Raw genomic sequence first — 18066 nt, 5'->3', positions numbered from 1 at the left:
GCATTACTACATCGCGATTGCACGATAGCGGGATAACGGGTCAATGGAGCCTCACCAGACGAGCACGATACACGGGCGACGGAACAACATGACTGCGTGGAGGCACCAAACCACGGAATAGCACCCTTCGGCTTAGGATACCGGCGATGGGAGGCCAACGTTTACGAAAGACGATGTACCACGAAACCCGGTGTTTGACCCACGTAAACGTTTGAGAACAGAGAATAGTTCGCAACCATGAAAGAGGCTGTACTTAAGATCATGAACCCCAAAGAGAGAGCGCATAATGCTTAGTTAACCACTAAGCAGTGCGGACCACGAGTGAGCATGGAGCCACGAAGACAGGAAGAACAAGGAAGAGCACGGACCGCTGAAGAACATGACATTCAACCTGTAGTACGAGGTACCAAACCACAAAATTGTACGGGGCCACATGAGATCACGGAAAGGTAAGTGGTTCACGCACACGACATCACGATGTACTGGGTCACACGCTTCTGGAAGCACAGGATCGTAAGCAAAAGCACGCGACACACTGAAGTACTAAAATTTGCGACCACCTCATCTCATCAAACTATGCCACTCCGCCGGATAGCGACGGCGGCCGACTAGTCACCCTCCCTAGTGGGGTGTGATCTGCGTCCGTCCGGGGCTAGGTTTAATGAATGTAACGCAAATGCGAGAATTCTACTGGCTGCCGAGCGTAGCGAAGGTGGCCTCGATTGGCTAAAATCGCATTGTGTGGTGTACACATTGTACGTGGGCAGCATATCGTACTTAAATGCACCGTTCAAATTTCATTTGCCCCCATTTTCAAAACAGAAGCCGCGGAACGCCACGTTACTCAAGTTACGCTGCGTGTATGCATGCTAGTTTACATTAGTAGCTAGCAAGACGCACAAACACAGATATTCCGAGGTTCCTGGGGCTGCTTAGGGGGTAGCTTATAACTTGCGGGATTTTATCAAGTAGGTAGCCGTGCTTTGGGAATTTAGTTCCAGAGCCCTCTGGGCTCTTGGGGCTTTATCCCACCTCCCACTCTACGCGAGAGCACATTAGGCACCTAATCCATTGACCGCAAACCCGACAGCGAGCCAATTGAGCCGGGTTATTGATGGGCATGCACATTGCGTGCGTGCAGTTGGTCAGGAGGGGGTACCGTAACTGGCCTCGTTTAACCGACAGATGGGATGGGGGCTGCAATAGCCTATCAATGACAAGCATTGGCAATTAACAACCGCCTTTTGGCAAAAGGATATCACACCTCAAGCTACTGTACTATCCGGGGGCCCAACCCTGAAGATTCGACTGCACAATTCGCAAACTAAAACCGCTCGGGGCCCCACGGTCCGTGACGGTGAGATAAGTGATCGGAGACAACCTTGATGGGAGCAATCCCGGGTAGTACGCATATTTCAACACGTTACTCTATAAAAACCTACTGCTGCGTGCGGCATACTTGGACATTGTCTAACGCGTCCCTTTTTCGTAATCGCAGAGCTATGGGTCGGAGTAAGCAAAAGAGGACGCGCTAGGAACTCGAGGAGGCTTTGCGCGAGGGCGAACGTGTATATGCGACACCCAGGCAAGATGAAAAGGATGCACGGAAACGACGTCATACCAACCGCAGGAAGAAACGCTATGACTTGAACAAAGCGCCGAAGGCCCTCAGCGTGCACCAAGAAGAGGCAGAAGTCACAGAAGCGACGGAAGTTCCGTTTGACCATATTGAAGAGCAGGAGAAGAAAAAGGAAAAGTCCGCTCCTGCCGTACATCAGCGTCGGTTTGCGGCCCAGATGGAGGCAGCGTATCAATCGGGGGCCACTGAGGTGGTTTCATTGACAGTTCCTGTCGTACGACAAGGTACTGTTCAAGAGTGAATCCCTGCCTCGCCTGGACAGCGCGTTCGCGAAAACAGAGATACCGATACCGTATCCCACATAGAGCGCCGCCGTGCCGGTGATGCTGAGAGGGCCCGTACGAGAAGAGCCAATATGACGCTCGCTCAGCGTGATCGTACTCGGAAGAAAGACGCTGAACGCAAACGCGCCCGTAGAGCTCAATTGCGCAGGCAAGAACTAAACGAACGACGCGAGCAAGAGCGAACCCGACTACAAGAAAGACGTGCTGGTTTGAGCCAACAAGACCGCAACTGCGAGCGCGAGATCAATACTCTGTCTCGCGCTGCCAATTGACAGCTGCTGATTGAAAACGATCTCTCCGCGCTTCGGGCTACTAACAGGGAGCAGCACGCCGCGCACAGAGCAAAGCCGTCTGAACACAAACTGGAAGCCAACCGGGAGCTACATCGTCAACAGGAAGCGGATCGCCGCTCTCGCCAGACAGCGGAAGAACGCCAGCAAGAACTCGAGAGGGTGCGCCCTCGACGTCACTGCGTCCGGCATGGGCACGCTCTTATATCCCTCGAGGACTTCAATGCATCCACGATAACGGGTGACGACGTGGTGAACGGCCGGCATAGGATCCCGGCTACAACCGTTTGTCTGATCTGCAATGCTTGGAAGTGGCCTGGCGAGTCTGCGATATCATGCTGTCTGGCAGGAAGGGTAAAGCTGCCTCCAGAGCGCCTTGCGCCACCATAACGGCTTTAGCTGTACGGAGATCTCGCGCTCCGGCGTCAAATTTGTGCCTACAACCAAGCCTTCGCGCTCACGTCGATTGGTGCATCGTGCGCAAACCGATCGTTTCAAAACGTACGTCAAGACGAGAGCGTTGTCGGTACACACAGTGTGTACACATATCGCATTGAAGGGTCCATGGGGCACTTCCTTGGGCCTCTCCTCCCCCACATAGACCGTCGGACAGCCGCGCGGGTAGCCTTAAAGTTTGCGCAGATCTACATTGTAATCAAGACATGCAACGCCGCGCAGAGCGAGGTCTTGGCATATTTGCGGATCTGGATCGTGCTGCACTACTGGACATCAAGAAAAAGATGGCAGAGCACAACCCATTAGCGTAAAGGTTCCTCCACTTTGGGCAGAAAGTGCGCTAATACAACACGGAGGGTCCAGTAGACTTAGTGTTTCGTCTACATGACAGCTCCTCGCGACCGCGAACGCATAGCCGCCCCACTGTGGCTGAAGGGGCTGCGACTCTCATTGAGGATGGCATCCTGGCTCAGCTTCGGGATCTACTACTTCTAACACGCGATCATAGGCTGCTACGTTTGTACGAGACTTACGTCGACTACGATCCACTTCAATACCCGCTTCTCCTTCCCTATGGAGAGAAGGGCTGGACCTACACTGACGAGTTCTCGAATGGTGCTGAGTATAGAAATAAGAACGCGATGTCGCTTCGTGAACACGTCGCGTTCCGCCTTCACCAATAAATGAATGATCAGCCCGCTCTCTATTTCAACAGTGGTCTGTAGATCACCGTGCGAAATGTGAGCAAGAACAAGTTTGCTGGGTGGCCGACAATCGGAAATCACGTCGCGCCGATCAATACAGGGGTGTTCAAGACGCTTTGCTCAACGATAATACTTTGGCTCGGGCGGAAGGAGAAATGCTACTGTCGGAATATGACCGGGCCCAGAACAGATTGGTGCACCCGGACGGGACGGAGGCAGCAGAGGACGACCTACCCGCTATCTTAATCAGATTGATAGGCGTATCATACTACCGGCTTCGCACCTAGGTTGCCCGTGGTTCATGTACAAGTTGTATCAAGATTCGATGGCAATTATTCGGGAGTATAGCCGGCCCGATGTCTTCCGGACTGAAACGTGCAAACTCAAATGGGACGAAATTCTTAAAGCGATACCTTTCGATATCCAGACGCCTCAAGATTGATCAGACATCGTGGCCCGCGTGTGGCAGCAGAAACTACAAGCGACGCTTGATGATTTAAGCCAAGGCGTTCTGGGGCGGGTGAGAGCGCGAATTTACGCTGTCGAGTTTCAAAACGAGTACTCTCCCACGCTCGCGCGCTCGTGGTTTGTCTTCGTCAGCATGACATGACCGTTTCATACAGCTGAGGGTCTGTATCCCAGATAAGGATACAAACACTCATGCATGACATGACCGTTTCATACAGTCAAGGGTTTGTATCCCAAATAAGGATACAAACTCTCAGCTGTATGAAACGTTTCCCAAATAAGGATACAAACCCTCAGCTGTATAAAACGGGCATGTCATGCATGCTCCATGGTCCATGTGGGCCTGCAAACCTTTCATGCGCGTGCATGAAGGACGGCAAGCGCTCCTAAGGGTTTCCCAGGCCATTATCAGATGTTACACACGCCAATGTCAATGGATATCCAATGTACAGACGACGACGACGGCAAGAAGGTGTTCTAAAGCTCAAAGGCAGAGAATATGACAATGCTAGGATCAACCAGCGGGCTGTACCGTACCACCCGTACTTATCCCAGAAGTACAACTGCCACATCAATGTGGCAGTGTGCACGGATATATCTGCGGTTAAATACCTGTACAAGTATGTGTACAAAGGACACGACATGGCTTTACTCATTGTGGAAACGTCCGAGGAGGGCAGCAGAGTGCGCGTCGAGAGCCAAATGAGATTCCTTGTTTCTTGAGCACCTGTTACATTTCTCCGGTGGAGCTTGCACGCGCCTGCTTGATTTCACGATTTAGGGATAAACCCATGCGGTGACACAGCTAACGGTACATCTCGAGTCAGGCCAGACTGTTTGCTGCCGCGAGACGAAAAACCTGGAGGCGGTTTTGGAACGTGGTAGTCACACGATGCTGACCAGATTCTTTGGGTTGTGTAGAGTGAAGTGCCCGAGAATCATATTGTCAGGACGATGTTGTATCACATCCCTAAAGAGTTCTGCTGGAAAGCACCGGAGAAAGGGCAACCGAAAAGGTGGGTTCGCCGGAAACAGTATCAAGCTGCGGTTGGTCGCATGATTCACGTGGCTCCTCGAGATATGGAGCGGTTCTATCTTCGGCTAGCGTAGATGCCCAACGCCGTTTGAGGACTTGAGAACGACTATCGGGATCGTCTGCCCCACATTCCAAATAGAGGCGTGGGAGGCCGGCTACTTGAAGAGTGGCAGCGAGTGGATTTCGTGTTGACGAAAGCGGCTGAGTTCCAAATGCCGTATCAACTACGCCAGCGCTTCGTCACCATTCTGGTGTATTTAGCTCCAGATTCGCTGATCTTTCCCAAGACTTTGCACGCAAACATCAGGATTTGATGGACCCCTTCAAGTCGGCTTGGGTCGAATTTGAAACTACTTGAAGCGAACGGGTATGCAGTAGGAGTCTTCGATGAGCTGCCTCAGGTGGGGTCGTTCCCAGCATTTATTCGTGAAGCGCTTCGCCAAAACGGATTACTTCGACGTGAGCTCTCTGGATACGATGGGTCTGCTTTGGAGGTGATTGTAAACACGGAAGGTCAGTTGAACGAAGGTCAGCGGGTGGTTTACGACCAGACTATTGAAGCGGTTGAATGCCCATAGGAAGGCAAGCAGCTATTTTTTTTCGATGGCCCCGGTGGTACTGGAAAATCTACACTGCTTCGAAACTTACTGGCCAAAGTCAGACTCTTGGGAAAAATCTCCATCTCTGTGGCGTCTAGCGGCATTGCCTCGCTCTTGGTCATGGGTGGTAGGACAGCTCATTTTACATTCAAGATCCCTTTGCAATTGAACGAGTGCTGGACGTGCGGTATCAGGAAGAATTCCCATATTCAGGAGTTGATCAAGCATGCAAGTTTGTTTATTTGGGACGAAGAACCTTTGGCCCATCGCCACGCATTCAAGGCAGTATACCAAACACGGCGGGACATACTTGACAACGATACCGAGCCTTTTGGGGAGAAAGTGTATGTACTTTCGAAGAATTTCCGCCAGATTCTCCAGGTCGTAAAGAAGGGAACACCCGTCGAGACAATCGACGCTTGCCCGAAGTCGTCTAGACTGTGGCCCTAATCTCAGACGTTCCGGATCTTGCTACGTCTTGCTTCTTCCACGGGAAGCTGTACGTTGCGATGTCGAGAGTGACTTCAAGATCAAAATTCAAGGCGATGGTCGAGTATTCAAAGCTGGAGGAGGAGGAGGAGGTCTACACCCAGAAAATTGTCTGCAGGCAGATCTTTGGTTCGGAGTAGGAATGCTCAATTTCAGGTGCATTTAATACATCACGTTTTCAAAAAACATGTTTACGGTGGAGCGCAGCGAAGGCCGGATCCCATTTCCGCTGGGGCTAAACCCTGCCACCTCCGCCGCGTAGCGGCGGCGGCCTACTAGTCAACCCCCCTTAGTGGAGTCTGGTGTCTGTCCGTCCGTACGTCCGTCCGCGGCTAGGATAATTAATGTAGCGCAAATGCGGGCGCTTTACTGGCTGCCGAGCGTAGCGAGTGCGGCCCTTATTGTCTAAAAACGACAATGTGTTTTGTACACACCGGATGTGGACTACACATCGTACTTAAAGCACCGCTTAAATTTCATTTTGCTCTCATTTTCAGCTGCGGTTTTTAAGGCCACGCAAAGGGCACTGCCTGTGTGCGCGTTAGTTAGCATTAGAGAAGCCTGTGAGGACAAACGTACTATCTCGTCGTAGGAGCTGTTGAAATTGGTTTGTAGGTTTTGGTGACTCATATTTCGGCCTCAATCGCAACTTTAGTACTTATCGGTTATATAATGATGTTTAAGGCTTCGTAGTACTTTTCTTATAATTAAACATACAATACTGTTTTGCGTAGTACTATGCTAAAGACATTTCATATTTATTGTTTGCAGTTATTTGTAGTAGTAGTACACATAATTATTATATCATCGCTAGATAATAAATCACAGCTTTACTACTATTTGAATAATGTGGAAATTTTAAAATATTACTATTGTGGCACACACCCCTGCACCCCACACTGCCCCCGGTAAAAGTATCGTCTTTCTTTGTATTTGCGCGCGTAGTGTGCGACCTTAAGATATTGTGCGAGCTTTCCAAAATATTATATAGCGTACATAAAAAAATGGTAACAGCGTTTGTGATTAAGTTAGCGCGGAGGCGCGTGACTAAGCAATAACACGAAACACGAAGTAACACCGACCCACACTATGTACACGATGGGATAGAAGAGCAACACGAAGCACGGAAGGTCATGGACGATGATAGAAGACTCAGCCGATGCAAACCACGAAGCGTGAAAGACGGAAGAGCACGCAGCCATGAAAAGGACAAGAATACGACGGGAGCGTACGCGCCACGGAAGGGAACTAAATATATAGACAGCACAGCATGCTGAAAAGCACGGCTACAGAAGAGCACGCACGTTCGAAGCCACGGTAGAGCACGTAGTGGTAAGAGTGCACGGACAGCAATTCTCCCATAGCACCACGGTAGAACATGGAGAACAGTCGACCGACCAAACATGAAGCCGCGGTAGATCATAAACGGAAGCTCACCGATCATTGGAGCACGCTACTAGGGTACAACCGGAGCTCACCGGGTCAGACCGCCCGATACTACGGTAGCTAACGATCACACAGACGACAGACTAACCGCGACACCACAAGTTAGCACGATAGCATGGACTGTGCCACCAAGCCATTGGAGAACGCAGCCGCGGAGCTATAAACGTAAAATCACCGAGCCGCGGAGAACGATACCAGTGTACAACCTGAGCTCCCCGAGCCACGGAGGACGATACTACATTAGAACACGATTGCACAGACGGCAGGCCCGCCACAAGACTAGGGAGAGCACACAAACGTGGACGGTGGCGAACCACCAAGCCATGGAAAACCAAACAGCCACAGAAGCTATCAACGAAAAATCACTGAGTCATGGAGGACAGTAGTAACTGAGAGCACGATTGCAAGGACAGCGGACCAGCCCCGAAATACACGGGGGAGCTTGGCGTGGTAGGAGAGAATGCGTCCTACTAGGTGTCCTAAAGTGTCCTATTGTCCTAAAACCTGGGATAAAAAGCGAGCAATCGGCTCATAAACAAACCAATATTTAGGACACCACAATGTGTTTTAGGGCGAAACAAGCCAGGCTCCGCGTGTCCTAATAGGACACTCGACAACTCGACACTTATTATGTCCTATTAGGACACACAGCAACTCAGACCACTGTCCTATTAGGACAACATCAAACCCAACATGCACTGTCCTATTAAGACAACGTTACTAGTTTTCTACTGTCGTATCAATATAATTCAATTATTCATCTATAATTCACAAGAGCAATTACACATGGGGAAATTGTATTAGTAGGTAAGCACCTTAACTCTATTTGCATCTACTCAAAGCTTTTGTAGTCTTCAGGAATCTCCTGTGTCGCTGGTGAGGCATGCTGAGGGGCTTTCTGGCTGAGGTGTTAAATAATTTCGATACGCAGGATATAGCGTGCAGCCTCACGCTTGGTGCCTTTAATAAAGGCTAAAAGGCCAGGATGTATACCAATTCGGGACGCGAAGTCACGATTGTACTTCTCCAACGGATTGTTGGTACATTGATCACAACAACCCCAACACGCATCATCTCCTGAACATTCCACGTCGTAACGTCATACCTTTCCATCCAAGTCTTCAAAAAATACTTCCAGAATGCGTTCCACTTTGTCTTTGCTCCAGTTTCGTCGACAATACTGCGAACGTATCTAACACCCTAAAAAAATTGCAAAAAAGTGAGATCCAAAATATTTTAGCATAAAAAGGTCAGATTCAAGTTGTAAATAGGTGTGATCAAAATAAAATAGTCCTTTCCTTTTTTAGATTTGGTCCACAGGGATGACAGCAAGCGTGTCAAGTTTTCCGGGACTGAGCGCGCTCTTTATTTAGCAGTCTGGAATGCGTAGATCGACCATTTTTCGGCGTAGTGCCTGTTTCCAGTGAAACAGGCACCCTACGAGATTGGCACGGGGAAACTGCTCCAGAACTGCGTTAATTAACGCCACTTCGAAGTCACACGTGACGTTTTCAGGCTATAACTGTATGTTGCTCAAAATGATGAGCTCATTTAGCACCCGCCAGTACATATCTTGCGACATACCTTGAGCCAACACGTAGCAAATGGGTACGTAGATATTGACGGCAGGCTCAAACGCTATCACAATCAAGCATTGGCTGAAAGGTTTGGGTACCACCGAAAAGGTGCCGTCTATGAAAAGGGTAATCTTCGGATACCGCAGTATCAGACCCAAATCAGGGTGCCCAAAACCGATCATGCGATGGATTCCGGTGGTCGTCTGTGTGGGGTACGCCACACTAAACTGTAGAAAGGACCTGGGGTCCTTGTCGCTTACACAACGTACTGATGGAGAGAGTATGGCCTCGTATACATCACCGCCCTTACACTCCTTGCGTGTCTGCTTCACTATAGAGACGGCAGGTGCGCATGGAATGATAGTGAGCGTGGCGTCGTCGGCAGCATGGCGGCGCTTGATACCGTCGTACACCTCTTGCCAGACAACTGGTGGAGGGGTAGGAATGTTGCTGACGCTGCGTCGCTGTAGCTCTAGGCGGATTTCGCTGCGCACATCAATGACTTGTGGCACCGCCTCGTCGCACGTATGTAGAGCCCCGTCTGCTACAACTGCACCTGATCGGACAGTTATCTTAGCCTTGCATGCTTTGCGGAACCGCTTGCAGACGTAGTAAACCGTGCTTGTTTCAGGACACGAGCGCTTGATGCAGAAGGAGTAGCCGCGATGGTCCATGGTGCTTAGCTGCCGTGGTGGAGATTGATAAATGGTTGGTAGTGTGTCTTAGGACAGTAAGTAACGCTAGTGTGACTATTAAGTAGCGCATATGTAATTTTAAGTGGAAGGTCCGGAAGAAAGTTAATATTTGAGTTTTAGGACAATATGAAGGACACAAATTATATTATTCTGTAGAGAAGGATTAGTCGCTTTTCAGGACACACCTCCGAAATCTCCCTGTAAAATTTAGGACAAATAGGACACTTTAGGACGTGTCTTAGGACGCATTATCCTACACCCTTGGGGTGACCACGATTGAACACCGTGGGACACGATGGGATTGTAGAACACGATAACACGAGCAACGCAGATGCAATACGCGAGCACAAAACCTCAGACAGCATTACCACACCGGGATTGCAAATTGCGCGATAACGCGGTCAGTTATACCTTACCAGGAGAGCACGATACACGGGCGACGGAGCAACACGTCTACGTGAAGGCACCAAACCACGGGGTAGCACCCTTCGGCTAGAGTACCGGCGATGGGAGGCCAACGGCTACGAAATACTATGTATCACGAAGCCGGTGCAACCCACGTGAAAGTTTGAGAACAGGGAATAGCTAGCAGCCACTAAAGAGAATGAACTTAAAAGAGAAAGGTCTGAGCTACTAAGCAGCATGAGCCACGGGTGAGCACATAACCACGAAGCCAGGAAGAGCACGGAAGAGCACGGGTCATTGAAGAAATTGACATTGAATCTGTAATACAGAGTAACTGATGCATACCCAGCTTCGATATTGGACGAGGCCACGTGAGACTACGGAAAGGTAAGTGGTTGATTACACGAAGCCACGACGTACAAGGGTGAACGACGCTCACAAATCACGCGACACCAAGAAGCACTTAAATTTGCGGTCACCTCATCTCCAACAAACCATCCCACTCTGCCACGTAGCGACGGCGGCCGGCTATTCACCCTCCAAGTGAGGTGTGGTCTGCGTCCGTCCGTACGTCCGTACGCGATAAGGATTAATTAATGTAACGGAAATGCGGGCGTTCTACTGTCTTCCGAGCGCTGCGAAGGCGGCGTCGATTCGTTAAAATTGCAAAATGTGGTCTACACATCGTGCTTAAAAGCACCGTTTAAATTTCCTCTTGCTTTCATTTTTAACCGCGGAGCAACACGACATGCAAATGGCGCTGCCTGTGTACGCGTTAGTTAGCATTTGTTGAAGTCGCCGATATGCACACACGTACTACATCGTCGTAAAAGCTGTTGAAAACGATTGTAGGCCCTGGTGACTTATATTACGGCTTAAATAGTCCTTTTAGTACTTAATGCTAAATTAATGGTGTTTTTTTACTTCGTAGTACCATGGTGATAGTTTAACTTACAATAATATTTTGCTGACTATTTTACTATTTTTCATTTTATTGCTTGCAGAAGTCTGTAGTAGTTCTACGCATAAATACCAGAGCAGCGTTAAAATAAATAGTAAAATATATTACTAATACTAATCATCTAAAAGTATAGTATTCTATTTGCGTTAGTCAGATATGCACAATTTATTACTAATACTAATTATTTGAACACTTTTAAAATGTGACTATAGTCCCACCCCCACACACCACTCGAAAAAAGTATCGTCCTCCTTTGTATTTGCGTGCGTAGAGTGCGACCTTAAGAGATTGTGCGCACTTTTTAATACACTTCCCCTCCCACACCCACACACACCACTCCGCCGTCGCAAAAAAAAGAGCGTCTTCCTGTGTATTTGCGACCCTTAGAGAATGTGGGCACTTTCCAACATGATACGTAGCGTACATGGAGTGCTCTGGGAGCCGTGTTTGTGGTTTAGTTAGCGCGGTCGCACATATTTAAAGAAGAACACATAACATGGAGAACACCAAGGCTATGTACGCGATGGGAAGGCGGCATCGTTTTAAGACTACGAAGTATTTTATTTACTTTTTTAGTACTGCATGTTACTTTTAATATTTGAGTGCTACTTATTCTCAAATGAAATAACCCCTAATGACGTTTCCTATGCTGCAAGGTGCTTAGCGTACACGTATGAATGCGTGTTTTCGAGGAGGCCATACTATAAATATACGTAACACTATGTTCTTAACAGTTTCTACAAGAAACAATGACTAAAAGAATACCTGCAACTCTTTTGTTGTAGACATATTAAGAAAATATCTGAATGTGAGGTAACTGACTGAGCTGCCAAATAGTAGTACATGTACAACAGATGCTGACCATAAGAACAGCGCTGTGGTAATAAACGTTGTCTCGTGATCCATAAAAATAGATAGTTTTAGATGAACCCATATGTGTTACTGCTGTAAGCCATTGTTTTTTAAGAGGTGCTTAGACAGCAAAATCCGATACTACTGAACTGGCGGGCGTCGCCGACAGGGGCGTAGGATAAAATTTGAAATGGATTGGCAAGACAACAACAAAACACGAGAGGTGTTAATTATAGTTGGCTAAGTAGACCCCATAAAGAAACGTTAATAAACTTGGAGCCTAAATGATGTTTAGCCATCCTGAAATTATCGTTAAACTATCAAATAAAAATCACTACAGTCAACAACAACAGCAAGGCGTCTTACGACACATTATCCAAATGCTATAATCATAACTGGCACAGAATCGAGTGTCTAATGACTAATTGTGAATCAGAACAAAACTAACGCTGCATGCATAAAAATATTACAATTCGAATATTTTCTAGCTTTCATTGAGTTTTGTGTGAGAAGTGAACAAATTTTAGTTACTTACAAGCTCAAATATGTAGGCAGTACAAGCTGGTAAAAAGTGCAACCTGGACAGACCATTACTATCATGTGAGCTCAGAAATGGTCCGTGATATCGAGCACGACGCTAAACTAAACATATTGTGTAGCGTTTGTATAAATGAGTGCTGGTGGTTTTGGGTGGAAGATGGTGATAGCCAGCAATAAAAAAGAGATTGCATCAAGAATCTAGATTCAAGATCATTAGACTAATTATTTCCTAAATCATGTAAGCACGATGCTGACCCAAATTAATGAAATTAAAAAAAATCGATTTAGGTAAGTTCAGCGGTTTTTTCAATAGTCGTCCCGCCGAAGCGTAGCGGAGGCGGGGAGGCCAAAGCAAGTAGAACTAAACCTAAACTACCACCGCGTAGCGGCGGCGCTCGGCTAGTTGAGGAACTAGAATAGCCACGCCTTGTTGAGGTGGCCCTGGAAGTACTCATCACTGAACGGAACCTTGGCCTCTCCAAAATTCTTCTTGTCATTTAATGCTGCACGAGCTGCGTCTGTGAGTTGCTCCCACATGATCAAGTCCTGGTACTCGCCATCCATGCTGGCAAGGTTCAAATATGGAGAGGAGAGTAGAATAGCCTTATAATCGAGCCGGAGAGACGTGTTGGAGCCGAAAAAGATCGTGGGGTTGTATCGGCCAAATCTTCTATAGCCAACAAAATTTGATGGCCACAGCCTGGTTTTCTTGGAGTATTCCATGTTTGACTTGGACATGGAGACTCCCAGAATTTTAGGCGTTTCCAACTTGGGATTGTCAATCCACACAACAAAGTCCGTCCAATCATGGCGTCTCGAGGGAAATAGTCCCCAGAAGCCTTTAGGAAAGTACCAAGCGTACATTATGGCCCAAAGACCGTTGTGCCACCCAGCTCGACCATAAACCTGAGAGCCTAGAGGAGCATACATGCACGCATCGTTTTTATTCGTCCCTTTGAGGCCACCAGTGACGCCACCGTCTGCGTTTACGGCAGGAAACGGCACGCAAATGGGCCCCGAAGGCATGAGTTGAGGCTTGAACTTGATGGAGCGCTGAAGCGCTGGTGTACCGTGTAGAAGACAGCGCTGAACTTCTTGGCTCTTCTGGCTTGTCTCGCGTCGTCCTGCATCGCTTCCCAGTACGCGAACTCATCGCGCATAGTTGCTATACTCATAAGGCCTTCATCTCCGTCGCTAGGTGCAGCTTTGGGCTTCTTAGCGTCGCTACCTCCTTGGAGCAAGAACTTGGCGATTTGAGCTTCGATGACATGGCCGATCTACTGGACGACGCCTCTAATGTAGCTGATGATCTGTGGCGTCTAGATCTAGCACGGGATCAGTTGTATCCACAGAAGAGAATGGAGCATCTACTCGGACTCGTCACCAACGCCATCAACGCTTTCGTTCTAGCCAAGGCGAAATCTTTAACAGGAACAGCGCAGTTCCATGCAGTCCACCATTTGTTACAACAAGGGGTAACATTGTGTGAGAAATGGCGTAACTCTATCGAGTCCTTAACTGGAACGTTATGGCCAGCACAAAGTGAACATCCATGGGACGGATCGGTATCCTCTCAAGCACAGCGCGTTCAATTGCTAAGTACTTGGCTGGAGCAAGTGCTTCGAGTACGAACGACGTACGAGAAGCTCAGTGTCTTGCTACCATCCAGAGGGGGCGAAAACGAGCTAGCAGAGTCGTGTTTCCGTCCATTTGAGCGGCTACGTCCACTGTACTACAACGCGTACACTGAGCCAGCGTGGCAACGAGCATTAAGCGAGTTTGACCGCTCTTTGGCGCCTATGGAGACTCAAGTGGCCGTGGCGTTACGTGAACGTCTTCGTGCCGTAACATCCAAGCCCAGTGCTGCTGCACGCTTGTTACAACGCTATCATCATCTCCTACAGCGTCCTACCTTAGCACAAGATCTTGCTGGCGAGCGTGACGCTCTTCTAGCTCAGCTTTTGGCGCATGTAGACCAACTGGACAGTGACTTTGAGACGCGAAAGCAGAATCTTGGCTCCAGTATTGGAGCGAGAGACAAGAGCGGCATGCATGTCGGCAAGACGTTGAGTAGCGACGTCAACGTCATAGTCTGGGCACACGCGCTGGGTCGACGCGTAGCAGACATGCAACGTCTAGCACGTGGAGTCTAAACAGACTTACCAGCACTTCATCGGTTATCCCAGCAGTGTGATAAAGTCGCAGCTAAAGCCAGTGGACTGGTACTTGATCGTGTACGTGACTGGCAGGAATCAATGTTACGAGCTCTAGATGACGACGACAACAACAACGGAAGTCAATCTCTACGTCTTCGAGGCAGACTCATGCAGATCGACAAGCAAAGTGGCGATCTGGTCGTGAACTTCAGTGAATTTCTTGTAACATTGTTACGTGACGTCCGTCAACTCACAGAACTATCCTCGCAACAGGCAGCTGCAAGCGAGACTTGGGTCCCAACACGTGTACGTCAAGTAGCCGAGGAAGCGGAGAAATACTACCGCTTTGGTGTAACATTGCAGAAAGTGGCCAACTTTTACAACAGCATCGAGGCGCAGATTATCGACGAACAGAAGCCGATGCTGCTCGACTCTTTGCTTGCGTTTGAAGACGCAGTCCAGCGACCCGGTATCGCGCAAAGTCAGAACCAGAAAACCGAGAGTAAAGACGTCACGTGGGCCAATCTAGACGAATGTGACGAGTACGTGAGTCAACTCCAGACCGTCTCGCAGCCAAGAATCGACGCTTTAAACGCGCTCATGAGAAACTCGGCGAGGAGCTGCTAGCTCTCATGGATGTGGATTTACTTCGATACCCGCAGAAGTGGAAAGAACGTTGGGACGAGATTAAAAAGAACGCGCAGTTGACAACACGGAAACAGGACTCTGCACGTACAGCCAAGTGGTTTCTGTACTGGGACCATCAGCTGTATAAAGTGCTGGAATTGGGCTACCAACTCGGGTTAGAAATGCTCAACGAGAACCTTCCTGAGATTAAGGAGATCAAAACCGAACTGCACTTCCCCACCGCGATGGCTTCATCGGCTTCTGGAGGCTCTACGCTAGTGCTAAAGCCTCCGATTGAAGAGCTACGCACGACGTACTACAAGGCGATGAAGAAGTTTGTGGCGAGACCCACAAAGTTCGGCGGCTTTGCCAACTCGCACGTGTTCTCGGCCATGTGTGACGCCAACGCACGCAATCTTGTGCGTGTGTACGAGGCATGTGAGCGGTTATTCACACGGTTAGAAACGCTGTTATATGAGTACGAGCATTGGGGTTTTCTAGCTCGTATCGGAGGCGGGGGGAGTGTCGACTTGGACGCAGTAATGGAGACAACACTGCAAGAGCCAACGGACTGGGAGATCAACTTCAAGACGATCCGAACGAAGCGCAAAGAGAGCGAGAAGATCCCGGACTCGGTCAAAGTCGACTGTATCCACTTGTCCTTTGTGCCGTTTAAACGCTCACTCGATGAACTGATACAGAGGTTCACAGACGCGTTACTGTTATCGTTACGGAAGAGTACACTAAACCACATCCGGATCGTGGAAGACTTCGTGGATGCGTCCATGGAGAGCTTGAATAAGCGTCCCCATTCTATTGATGAGATTAGCGCAGCTCAGTTAGAGTGGAAGGACATCGACGCGCGTAAAACTGACGTGCAGACTCAGTACCAGAAGGCAGAGAAGAAGAAAGCGCTGCTTCTCGCTGTGCTGGGAGGCGGCAGTAGCGCCGGTATGAGTGGCGCGAGTCTCGATACGAGTGAAGTCGAGACGCGTCTGTCGCAACTCCCAACACGTTGGGAGAACTTTGAGATCGCTCTGGAAGCCTTTAACGACATGATCGAGGAACAGCGCGAGAGTCTCAAAGGCGAGATCGAAACGCACGTGGTGGAATGTAACGTTGAGATCGATAAACTACGCGAACAATGGCGTGCCAAGCGGCCAGTGGAGGTGTCATCATGGGAAGATGAAGTGCTGGCTAAAGTGTACACAGCGATGACGGAGTGGCGTCAACGGATGGACGAATTAAAGACACGATGTCTGACTTTAACCTCGAACTGTGCCGCGTTCGCCATGAATGAACCGGGTGTTTGACGGCCTTGCAGCGTTGGATGATGACATCACGAAGTTGCAGCGTAATTGGGACACATATCGTCAGTTCCGAGAGGAAGTTGAGATCAATACTGGTTCACCTTCTGTACTAATACTACGTAGTACTACGTACAGTAGTATGTTCGCAGATACGGCTCAGATAGGTAAAGTTTATTGACATTATCTGTACTGGAGTTTGTGATCCACGAGATCAGGAGAGGAGACCAGATCTTCGTCAACTACGGACCTTCCTATTGGATGTCCACAGGGATGGACCCCGTCGAATTTCGAGACACTGAAGGAGGTCAAGTACAATATTTTTTTTCGTTCCCCTTTACAATAAGGGGAAGAGAAACAAGGAGCATAGCTAGTCAAGTTCGTCACTTGGAAGTTTAGTCCTCGATCTCGACGACGGCCTCGACTTCGACAGCCACGTTAAGGGGAAGGGCGTTGGTGCCCACGGCCGAGCGGGCGTGGATGCCCTTGTCGCCGAACACCTTTCCGATGGTGTCCGAGGCGCCGTTGATGACGGCCGGCTGCTGGGTGAAGCCGTCGACGCAGTTGACGAAGCCCACGAGCTTCACCACACGCTTGATCTTGTCTAGGTCGCCCACCTCCTCTGTAAACAAGAGAAAACAATTTAAACACTCTGTATCATCCTAAAATTCGACGGTAAGTTAACGTACGCTTGAGGGTAGCCATGAGGCTGAGCGCCACGTAGTGGGCAGCTTCGTAGCCCTGCTCGGGGGTCAGGTCCTTGCCGACCTTGCCCAGGATGAGGTCACCGCCAGCAGGCTGCGGCAAGTGGCCGGCCATGTAGATGGTGTTGCCCGAGCGCACCGACGTGCGATAGTTTCCCTTGGGCTCAGCCACATTCGGTAACGTGTAGCCCAGCTCCTCAATCTTGCGCTCAATGTGCACATTGCGCACCGCCGACGCTAGGGAGCGCGACTTGGTCATACGAATCAGCGAGTTCATGGTGATGGGACTACGTGTGGCAACTGAGTCAAAAGTGGATTGAGCTGAAGCACAAGAAGCCGCTGGTCACCAAAATGATCGGCTCGAAAGGATTTGGCTCCCATCCAAACGGTTTTAGGCATCTAATCGTAAATATGCCGTTAAATAGGTTAATAGATCAGTTAATTGATTGGATAGGTTGTACAGCTGAAGTCACAAAAGTCCTCTCCTGGTTTGTGACAAATTTTCTAGATCGATGTTAAAGTCACACTATGAGTGTGTGCCTTCGTACTTAAGTGCATATAAAAGCCACCACGTGTGTCCAGGAAACAAAGTCACAAAATCAAAGAAGTGCAATACCAGTGGCCCGTGATTTCATGTGAATGATTGACATCAGGGATACCTTCTCAGGCAATAAAGCCCTTAGGATATTTTCGCAGGATTCCAAGCATTTTTCTCTTCTGTTGAGGGTCATACAGCTTGATTGTTGGAGGAGGCGTGTGAAAATCGAAGACGGCGCCGCATCAGTGGCTGCCATCGAAATGAAGCGAAATAGTACGAAGTCGTTGCCTGCT

The 18066-nt window shown here is 49.0% G+C and overlaps 1 protein-coding gene and 1 pseudogene across 1 annotated transcript; both read right to left on the bottom strand.

Annotated features, from left to right (window-relative positions):
- Window positions 1-12855: 12855 nt before the first annotated feature.
- PITG_13961 lies at window positions 12856-13509 on the bottom strand (annotated as a pseudogene; the record flags this gene model as incomplete).
- A 3384-nt stretch (window positions 13510-16893) lies between these two features.
- Window positions 16894-17593, bottom strand: PITG_13960 (endoribonuclease L-PSP, putative; the record flags this gene model as incomplete). Its single annotated transcript, XM_002899574.1, has 2 exons — window positions 16894-17153; window positions 17221-17593. The coding sequence occupies 2 exons, from the start codon at window positions 17510-17512 to the stop codon at window positions 16927-16929; spliced, it is 519 nt and encodes a 172-aa protein (XP_002899620.1).
- Between the last annotated feature and the right edge of the window lie 473 nt (window positions 17594-18066).

Source organism: Phytophthora infestans, genomic scaffold (genome assembly GCF_000142945.1).
Source record: "Phytophthora infestans T30-4 supercont1.30 genomic scaffold, whole genome shotgun sequence".
NCBI lineage: Eukaryota > Oomycota > Peronosporomycetes > Peronosporales > Peronosporaceae > Phytophthora > Phytophthora infestans.
The sequence above is the reverse complement of the archived record's forward strand: the minus strand, read 5'-3'. Positions and strand labels throughout refer to the sequence as shown.